Source organism: Octodon degus, unplaced genomic scaffold (genome assembly GCF_000260255.1).
Source record: "Octodon degus isolate 3935 unplaced genomic scaffold, OctDeg1.0 scaffold00113, whole genome shotgun sequence".
Taxonomy (NCBI): domain Eukaryota; kingdom Metazoa; phylum Chordata; class Mammalia; order Rodentia; family Octodontidae; genus Octodon; species Octodon degus.
In genome coordinates, this window is record NW_004524689.1 from 3,439,587 (window position 1) to 3,449,953 (window position 10,367).

General features: G+C 61.8%; 1 protein-coding gene across 9 annotated transcripts in view; it reads right to left on the bottom strand.

The window, feature by feature from the left end:
* Positions 1–501: 501 nt before the first annotated feature.
* Positions 502–10,367, bottom strand: part of Nphp4 (nephrocystin 4) — a 104,072-nt gene continuing 94,206 nt past the window's right edge. For 5 of the 9 annotated variants that reach the window (XM_023699458.1, XM_023699457.1, XM_023699461.1 and 2 more), the window contains 12 exons: positions 8,779–8,904; positions 6,877–7,085; positions 5,505–5,731; positions 5,224–5,410; positions 4,572–4,655; positions 3,980–4,136; positions 3,490–3,575; positions 2,956–3,041; positions 2,112–2,283; positions 1,677–1,856; positions 1,307–1,450; positions 502–998 (listed from right to left, as the gene is read on the bottom strand). In XM_023699458.1, the coding sequence (XP_023555226.1) occupies positions 858–998; positions 1,307–1,450; positions 1,677–1,856; positions 2,112–2,283; positions 2,956–3,041; positions 3,490–3,575; positions 3,980–4,136; positions 4,572–4,655; positions 5,224–5,410; positions 5,505–5,731; positions 6,877–7,085; positions 8,779–8,904 (1,799 nt within the window). In that variant the 3' untranslated portion in view covers positions 502–857. The other 4 variants (XM_023699459.1, XM_023699460.1, XR_002817709.1 and 1 more) reach the window with 4 other exon arrangements.

Below are 10,367 nucleotides of genomic sequence, written 5' to 3' on the forward strand. Positions count from 1 at the left end.
CGGTGCCGGTGAACTCCCACTCCCCTAACAGCAGGCTGGGCAGCACCCTGAGTGGACTTTGGAGCCTCACAAACCCCTCCCAAGAAGGACCTCTAGTGAGGGCTGGAGAATTCGACCTGCAAGATCTGACCGACTCCCGTGCATGGCCTCTCCCTGCAATGCAAGGGCCAGCCAGCCAGTGTCCCCTTCAGGGCAGTGCCCTGATGTGGGGAGCCCACAGCCACCACTGACTGTCTCCCAAGAGAGGAGAGTTGGTCCCTGTGCACATCCACAGGGACGTGAGCTCCCCAGCTAACACTGCCTGGGCTCTGGCTACCTCCGCCTGCCCCCAGCACCCCTGCCCCACCTTGTCCCATCTGGGCTCTTGGCTCCTCCTCCTCCTCCTCGGGAGGCCGGGCTCCTGGCCCGCGGCAGCAGGAGACACTGGGGAGTGCCGCCAGAGGGGCACAGCAAGTGCACATTTCATTGAATACCTTATTAAAGACAAATGCAAAGTGACTCTGCTGTCAAACACTGTAGCAAATAATATATTCCGTCTGTGCAAATCCAGTAAGAAAAATATAATTTTATTACTTAGGATGATTTATAAAATACACTTTGCTAAAAACAAATCAAAACAAAGTCACAGATGGTGACGACCTCCATGTGTTATAGAGGGACGAAGTGGTTCTCCTGCAGGGCCACCCCGGCCACTGCCCTTGCCCCTCACCTGCCAGGGCTCACACTCAGGCCTAGGGACAGGCCTGTGAATGTGGTCAGTACAGGCTGCAGCTCAGCTGGACATGGGCATCACGGGAACAACTGTGGCACCCTCCCCCGCCAGCCGGGTTCGGGCCTGGGCAACACGGTGCCCACGCTCACTGGTAGGTGACCTTCACACAGAAGGTCTCCTCGTTCTTGTCTTCATGGTCATTGATGTAGATCAGGACCTCCTCCTGCCCCGGCCTCCCGCCTGGCGCGAACCGCAGACCAAGGGTGTAAGTCTCGCCGCCGCCGACCTGGAGGGATGCAGAGCCCAGTAACGCCCACCTGCGTGGCCCGCTCCTCGCTGGCCACCCCCAGAAATGTGGCACGGGGTGCACATGCTCACAGTGACCGACGGTCCTCAGGAAGCCCAGGGCTGCCTGAGGTCCAGTGCCCAGTATCAGCCCAGACCCACCAGAGGCAGCTCCTGCCCAGAGCTCAGGGAAAAGCTGCATCGGCTTCCACACTGGACTTGCAGGCCATGTCTGAGCCCCGGGAAGGGCAGAGGCTCTAGGACGGGGGGCTTGAGCACCCAGAGCCCTTGGCATGGCCCAGCGCACACCTGGAAGGCATCCTCCCTGAACTGTAGCAGGTCCGGGCGGTCACTGTGCAGGTGGAAGGTCCTCCGGGCGGGGTAGGGGTTGGTGTAGGTGATCCGCTTGTTGGCGCCCTTGCCTTCCCCAACTGCCACGGTGATCTCGAAGGCCTGGAGATGAGGGCAGGAGAGCTGAGGCCAGTCTAGGTGCACAGGGGCCCTTGGGCTGTCCAGGGGAGACAGAACACCTCCTTAGAGCTGCCACCCACCCCAGCCACACATAGAGCCCTGATCAGGACAGTGTGCGTCACAGAACTGGGTAACACATGGCGACTCCATCATCAGTCCCACAGCAACAACCCCCGGTGTCCTCGACCTTCACATACCCCTTACAGACCTTAGAAATGAGCGGCTGGCGGCAGGAGAGGCACAGCAGCCAGCAGGCCACCAGCTGGTGGAAGTCCACGTCAACCAGGTTGAGGTGCACAAAGCGGCTGCCGGCCCTGTGGGGCCGCACCCCCACATGTAGGTCCTGAACCCCATGAGGGGGCAGCAGGAAGTCACCTGCAGGGTCCATCTTCAAGGGCAAGAGAGCAGTCAGCACACACCTCCACTGCACAGCAGCCCCCCTGCACCCATGCCCCGCGCCCTGCAGAAGCCATGGGTTCAGCTCCTCCGCCTGCTTGCTGGGGCCCAGACCTGAGGCTTCCCCTCCCTTGCCCACCATGTCCTTGTTCCCAAGTCCCTCTGAAGAGCAGTTGCCAGAATGAACCCAGCAGCACATCCCACCCGCCTCACAAGCCAGCCGAGGGCCAAGGCCCTGAAGTTGTACCTTGAGCTCCTGGGGGTGGGAGGTGAAGGCCCTCACTTTCCTAACCATCTGTGTCCCCCGGAGCACGAGGGACAGGCGCGTCACCTGGCCCGCAACACAGGAGACATCCACCCGCTGCAAGGAGTGGAGGCAGACCTGCCAGGTCTGCACGGGCACTGCCAGCCAGGGGTCCCTGTGCAGAGAGTGAGTATCCATGCCCGCCTCAGCCACAGCACCACCCCAGATGCTCTGGGCCGCTGAGGATACTATTCTGGTAAGGCTGCCCCAGGCCCATTCAGTGACACCGCAGGAGGCATGGTAGGGGTCAGGGAGCACAGCCCTCCCTCCTGAACACTGCCTCCCATCCTCAGAAGCTAGGTGGCAAATCTCCAGGCCCCAGTTTTAAAGGCCTCAGAGGGCTGGGAAATAGGGGCTCCAAGGAAAAAGTGAAAGGGCTGCGCTGGGGAGTGGGGGACGGGGAGAAAGAATTCCAGGGCCACCGGGAGCATCACCCTGGGCAGGGGCACAGGAGCAGCTGCAGATTCTCCAGGAGCTCCAGGCTCAGGGGACAGCTGAAGTCCTCTGGGCTCTGGCTGGGCACACGCCACCTTGACCCCTCCACTAGAAGGCGTGCAGTGAGTCCCAAGGCCCTGTGGTCACCCGTGTCACCCTGGAGTGGAGCTGGAGATCTGCTTTCCAGGCTGTGGTGGCCACAGACTTTCAGAGAGCCACAGGCTCAGGCTCCAGAGAGAAGGCATGGTCACCTGCCCTGTGATGGGGCAGAACAGGACAGGGCAGACCCCTCCACCTGCCCCTCCCGCCTCTCCCTCACATCTGCCCGCTCCGCTGAGTTCTGTGTACTTACACATAAATGATGACAAAGAAGTCTTTGATCTCTGGGCTGGGACCGCTGGCCACCTTCAGAAACACATCCCGGGGCTCCCCGGGGCCCTGCACACAGACACGGAGTGCTGGTGCCAGTGCCGCCTCTCACGGGGTCTGGCCGCGTCCGGGCCCAGGTCCCTACAGCCCAGGCAGTAGGCCCCCCACCAGTGTACCCGCGCCTGCACCGGCAGCGTGCCCTCTTTTGTTCATGGGAGAGAACACCATCGGCTTCTTGCTTTTACATCGATTTCAATAACCACATTCTACAGATTCTATCTGGCTTCCTGAGCAGTCGTAACACAATTATTGCCGTTACCCTCAGCCCAACGGCAGTTACTAAGTGCCTTAGTTGCCAACTGCTTCCTGCCTTTCACACTGCAGAGCAGGGAGCTGTTCTGCTGGCGGAGAAAGCCAGGCACTCCGGGCGCGCCCACCACAGTGCCCCCCGCCCGGCACCGGCGAAGTCGGAGCAGCGAGGGCCGCCGGAGGACCTGCCCAGGCAGTCGGGACGTACCACGTGCTGGGCCTCACAGACGACATTCGGGTCGCTGCACCGCACATGCACTGGCGGCTCCTGCCCAGGTCTTCCCACGGGGGCACCTGGAACAGGGAGCGGGGACCATGCCACCACCCCACCCAGCACGGCACACACAGGGACGGCACCCAGTGGGGGAGGACAAGGGAACAGAAGTGGCATCAAGTGCACAGATGTCTCCTCACTGTAGGGCAGAGCTGCGAAGCGCGCAGCCGCCTGGGGAAGCTGCAGCCCCCACACGAGCCTCGTGCTTGACTGACTTTAGGACAGGGACAGCCACCAGATGTGCACCCTGCCACCTCTGCGGTGTCAAGAGGCACCCATGCCAAACTATGAAGGCAGGTGGCAGGGGCCACGGCCCGCTTGGCGGGGTGGCAGCTTCGTTCCGCTTCTCGCCTCTCTGGAGAGACAGACACTATCCCACTGGGCCAAGCCCCGCAAGGCCGGCCACGGGGAGCAGGGTACCTGCCTGGAAGTGTGTGCCAGGGCGGCAGGCGGATGGCCTTCTTCAGGAAGGTGAGCTCCGGGTGATAGAAGCGGAAGACCTGGTCCACCACGTGCGGCTGGGGCTCCACCGTCAGGCAGAGAACAGCCAGGGGCTTGCCGCCACCTGCTCGGAACAGGACCTACAGGACAGAGCCGCTCCGGCATCAGGACAGCATGCGGGCTGGGGGCTTCTCTCCCCCCATGCTACCTAAGCTGGTAGGGAAAATGTTTCTCCCAAAACTTCCAGAGATCGGGAGGGGTGGCCAGGGCTCCCTGGGCAAGCACCGAGCGAAGCTCTGGCCAAGCACAAGTGAAATAATGTGAGGCCCCTGGCGATGGGCTGCCGGGCGCAGGCCGCCCTCACCTGGACTCCGCCGAGGATGCTCAGGACGGGAGTGGCCTGCTGGACGGGAGAAGGCCGCCAGCAAGGCCCTGAGCTCTGCCAAGATCCCTCCTCTAGACACAGAGACAGCGGGTGCGGTCAGGACAGACTAGGAAATGCTCCCGGAGCCACGCAGAGGGCACCTGCTCACAGCGTGGCCCAGAGCAATCGGATGCACCCCGCCCTTCTTCACCTTGGCATGTTTGGTGGGCACAGCGCTAGCCTTCCAAGGCGCTCCAGCATCCCCGCTCTTCTCAGCACTCGGCTCTGCAGAGCCCTGCAAGACACCAGTTAGCACAAGCTGTCACAAGGTACAGGCAGCAGAGACCCTGCCCGGGCACCCAGGTGCAGCGCTTCTGAGCATCACACCTGTCCTCCCACATGCCAGCTCCTGGGCAGCTGTCTCCCTGTCACCCATGCAGCAGGAACCAGAGTCTGTGGGGGCCACATGCTAGGGATGGATCCAGCATGGTTCCACTCTGTCTGCTGTCCGGCTCTGTCCTGTGGTCCAGCCACGCAGCCAGCCAGAGCCACAGGGCTGTGGGACCTCAGGAGCTCAGCCTGAGTGCGGCCACCGGAACCGGCCCTCCTGTGTGCGCCAGGCCTAGGTGCCCAGCACCCCAGGCTGACCGCAAATGAAGACTGAGGGTCACACACCAGATGTCTCACCCTAGCTCTTCCCAGGTTCACAAAAGGAGGAGTCACTGCTGCACCCGTGCCCACAGCTGGGGGGATAGAGGGATCAGGGCTGTGATGCGCAGGGGCTGAGAGCACACTGGTGACAAGGGGGACATGTGAGACCGAGGAGGGGGCCAGAGGTTCCCGACAGTGCCCAGGCTCAGCACCTGTGCAGGAGCAAGCGGGCCCGTGGAGAAGCTCTGGTACTTGAAGGGTATGTGGGTGGTCTCCCGGGGACGCAGGTAAAGCTGGGGGGCCAGATCACCACGCAGGTGGAACATGTCCTCCTCGAGCGGAGTGTGCAGGCCGGCAGTGTCTTTGAAGAACCTCCACTCTCGACTGTCCACGATGAGGCTGTGGAAGGAAAGCATGGTGAGGAGCCAGCCAGCCCACCCCAGAGCAGACAGCACCAGGCGGGGGCGGGGCGCTGTCGGGCAGAGCAGCACACCTGAGCTCGGGGTTGTCGATCTCTATAGACACCGTGTGCTGCGTGTTGTGGGGGTTCTTCAGGGTGAACTCAAAGAACTCAGCTGTGCCCAGCGAGGCGTAGAGTGTGTGCTGTGTGGTGATGGCCAGCCTCAGCACGCTGGCGATGCTCTCTGCCTTGGTGCGCTCCCTGTAGGCGTCAATGACCTGCAGGTCCCGGGAGTGCTGCATGCGTGTGCTCTGCTGGGCCTACAGACACCAGGCCCCTCCCTGAGCACCCTGGCGAGCCTTATGGAAAGCCAGCACCACCACCCTGCCTGGCTGCGTGGCTGGGGTTTGGGCCACCCACCTCCAGGGCTACAGTTGGCACAGCGGTAGGGAAGGCGGCTGCCTCTCCTCCCACCTGGAGGCCCACACGGCACCCAGCCCGATGTGCATGCAGATGGGGGTCTCCCCACACACTCTCAGGACCCCCTCTCAGCAGGCTCACTGCTGTGTTCTGCTGGGCCTGGGCTCCCCCACTTGGGCAGTGGTGCTGGGTCACACATGGGACAGCCTTGATATAAGGCTCTCTGTCAACACCCTGCATCACCTTCCTTCTAAAACCCCCAGCTAGGGGCCAGCCAAATAGCTCAGCGGATTAAAGCACCTGCAAGCAGGCACAGGGATCAGGAGTTCGATCCTCGGGAGTGCTGTGCTGGCCCCGCCCCCAGGGTGCACTGAGACAGCAATTGAGACTGGGCGTGGTGGCACAAGCCTATAATCCCAGCTCTTGGGAGGCTGTGAACAGGCAGATCACTATGAGTCCTATCTAGTAGTGAGACCCTGAACACCTTGTAGACCCTTCCCTAAAATTTAAAAAAAAAAAAAAAAAAATTTTTAATCCCCCAGCCAAAAACATTCTCCTCTCATTATTTTTTTTTCCTTCTAGTTCTGTGGTTGGAACCTAGGGCCTCTACACTGAGCGACGTTCCCAGCCCTTTATTTTTTATTTTGAGACAAAATCTCATCAAGTTGCTAAATTGCCCAAGCTGGGCTCAAACTTGTGATCCTCCTGCCTCAGCCTCCCAAAGGGCTGGGAATTATAAGCATGTGCCACTACACCTAACTTTCTTTGGCTGCAGACTATGAAAGCGTCTATTCAGATTTCAGCCAAATGGAGGGAGCCTGCTGGTCAGAGCGATTACAGGACAGCCTGAGACGCTGGGGCTCAGTGTGGGGCCTCAGAACCCCGCAGCTTCAGCCAGGCACAACCAGCTTCTCCTGGAGCTCAGGACTTCATCGTGGGGCTCACATCCCGCCGTCTCCTCTCCTGGCACCAGGACTGGGTGGAGGACAAGGGACAGCTCTCGAGGACCTGGTCTCCAGAGGCCTGGGCAAGGCAGAGCCCTCACCAGCACCGCAGTCCTGCGGCCCACAGGCTCCGCTCCCGACTCCTGCAGGCGCACGGACCTCATCCTCTCCAGCTTGCGCCTGCGCACAGCGTCCACCTCGCAGGCACTGCCCCGGGGTCCCCGGCTGCCCGGCGCAGGGGTCAGCAGCATGGCGGCCAGCTCGCTGTCCACGTCGGCCAGCCTCTGTGCCTGGACCACATTCCTCCCTGCTGAGAGGGTCAGAGGAGGGGCTGGGTTGGGGTGGCACCCACACCCTGCTTGTGGACCAGCTCCCAGGGCCCCCTCTCAAGGACACCAGCCCCACTTCTCCCGGCAGTTCTGCTCCGGGTGACCCCAAGAGCCGAGGAAGGTGGTGACAGGAGTCTGAGCTCCATGGCACCACCATGCCCTGCCAGCCCCTCATTTGTCCCCTCCACCCACACAGCGGGGCTGTAAGGACTGTGTTCAGTGACAACACCTCACCTGGAGGTGACAGTCAGCCAGGCCAGGCAGTGACAGCACCCCAGCCTTGCCCCTGGGTCCCCCCACCAACTCTGGCATCACCACCAGTTTCCTGTGGGAAACCACGACCCCTGGCCGGGCCAGCTCCACTTCCAGTCAGCAGGGGAGGCCTCCCCTCTGCCTCCACCACAAGGACACAAGTGCCACCTCCAGGATCCAGCCACAACTCCACTTTTAGGCCACTAAATTGCTTTTTTGATGCCAGGAGCTGGTTTAGAGGTCTTTAGTCACTTCCCAAGAAGAGCATTTTGTAGTGTTGGGAAGCAGGTTTGAGACACCCATGCCTCAGCTCCACACAGGGCCTGGGGGCTCAGGATGAGCACAAGTATCCACAGCGTCACCCCCACAAATGCCTCTCCTGGGTCCCCACGCCCACAGAGAAGCAGTAGGCACTGGGCCTTCCTAACACTGCAGAATGTCCACTCCCCAGAGCCTGTGCACCCTGCTCTCTGGAGAATACCTCCAGCTTGCTTCTCCAAGGGGCTCCAGGCCGCTCCTCCTCTCAGCGGGTCTTTGGCAGGCCAGCTCCTGGTCACTGAGCCCCAACCTGCAACCCCAGACCACACCTTTCTGCCCTTGGGGACCCAGGTTCTGGTCCATGCCCACCCCTTCCCCACACTACTCTAGGTCACCTTAACTCCCTCTACCCACTTTTATTTGACACCAGGAGGAGGCTGCGGCCCAGAACACACTAGCTCACCTGGGTCACAAGTGGCTTGCAGCACCGGCCGAGCATGCAAACCCCATTCCCAGAGTTCCCAGGACCAGAAGTGTGGGTCCTGGAGGCCCTGCCCTCTCCGGCAGGCTGGGGCAAGGATCCCAAGGCCAGTGGGTCCAAGGCCCAGCCAAGAGACAACATAGGGTAGGCAGCCTGGGCGCACACCAGCAAGGTGACCCTTGAGGGAAACCCTACTCGAAGGGCACTTCCTGGCTCAATGCAGATGATGCAAGCTTGTGTGTCCTGAGGTGGGAAGAGCTTTCTCCCAGTCAGGCCCTCCTTCCCAGACCCAGGTTTTCCCTCCCGGAGCCCGGGAACTGGTTAGGACACCAACAGAGCTTCAAAGTCACATCTGACAATCGGTCCACATCCACCCTGGCCTCTCCCTTGCTCCCCTTCCTCATGGTAGCCGAAGGGAACACCAGGTCACCAACAGGACTATGACCCTGTGAGACAACACAGCTGGCTGCCAGGGAAGGCCTGGAGGGACTCGGGTGCACAGCCTGAGGGACCACAGAGCCACTGTCAGGGCCCAGTGCAGGACACAGGTACCCTAGAGGCAGAGGGCTGTGTACCACACACATGCACGCACACACACACATACACGTGGGCTTCCACCTCCTCAATGCACCCACCCCACACACAGTTCACTACCACCTGCGTGGGGCCACAGTGCCACTCACGTCTCAAGGCTCCCTGCGTGAGGAGGCTGCCCCCAGGGAAGCGGCCGGCTCCATCACTGGAGATGACCCGAGATCGGGACGGCGGCAGCGAGCCAGGCTCTGTCGCTCTCCGTTCACAGGCGTGACCTGAGTGAGAAGTGCCTGGTGTGAGGCCTGAGGCCTCCGGGGCGCAGACGCAGGGCTCAGATGCCCCAAGAGGCCTGACCTCTGGGTGCCGTCAATACCTGGGACCACCGGGGACCCTGTCCCTGCCTTGCTGCTCTGAATACACCTCGCCAAGAGAACAGCAGGCAGCAGTGTGTTTGTCCTGACCTCCTTCACACCAGGTTTGCACCAGCTGCTGGCAGGAAGTCAGTTCCACGTACCCTTGGGTCTCTGATAATCGCAGTCTCCTCCAGCAGGGGGTGCTGTTCAAGGTCAGGCCTGGGCACCGCATTCGAGAGTGGGAACTGGCACCTAGCTGTTTGCCTAACTCGGGCAGCAGGGCAGCCTCTCAGGACAACACGCCCACAGAGCAGAGGCCACACAGCCACAGCTGTCCACAGATGGACAAGTGTGATGCCCAGGAACGTGCAAAACGACAAGAACCCAGAAGGCAGTACCCCATGGGCTGCCTGCCACCCGGACCGGGCAGAGCACGCTCGGAGATGAACACCAGGGCTGCAGAAGGAGCACACGGGCTGTCGACTTCCCCCAAGCCCACCAGGGTGGCATGGAACACGTGCAGGCCTGGGCGTCCCGGGCTTTTCCTGGCGTCTCAGCAGCAGAAGCCCCGCCTCAGCTCCCTCTGCTCCCCACCCTTCCTGCCTGCCAGGGCACAGGCAGCTCTGTCCCCCAGGCCTGGAGGGCTGAGGTTCTTAGGGTGGCACAGCACTGAGTGTCCCCAAGCCACACGCCAGCAAAGGTGGGGTGCATCTTCCACTCAGCCCTGCGAGCAGGGTGACAGCTCCATCTTCCTACAGCAGCTCTGCACAGAGATGGGCGTGCCGGGCGCCACCCACACCTGGGAGCTGGGGAAGCCAGGGCCTGACGCAGCTTTCTCTGCCACCTTATCGGCTCACCAACGGCTCCCTGTCACCACGGGGGCTCGGGCTCCAGGAGGGCCAAGGACCCCAGAAGGGGAGGCTGGCAGGACTGCATGGTGCCCTCGTGGGTGAGGGGCGCTGCTGGGCTTTGTGAGGAGGTGCTCAGAGTGCCCAGGCCTGGGAGACCCCATGAGGCCTCAGACCTGCTCACACTGGAGCGGAGGGCAGGGCAAGGCGCTGAGCCTCGCTGAGACAGCCCAGCTTCAGTCCTGCAGGCTGCTTCCCCTGGGGTGAGGCCAAGGCTGTCCTGCTGTGCCTGGGTATCCCCTAAAGCCTCACGCAGGCACGGGGGGCTGTTCCAGGGCTGGCTGCATCCAGGTTTGTGATGCTGGGATGGATGCATGGTGCAGCACTGGACTCAAACCAAGGGCCTGAGTGCTCCCCAAAGCCGCCTGGATGAGATGTGAGGGGCAGGACGAGCTGCAGTCAGCCCTGGCTGCTCTGCTGCCTTCTGCCCCCGCGAACTGTCTCTCCTGCGACACTTCCCTGCCACGCCCTGGAGCC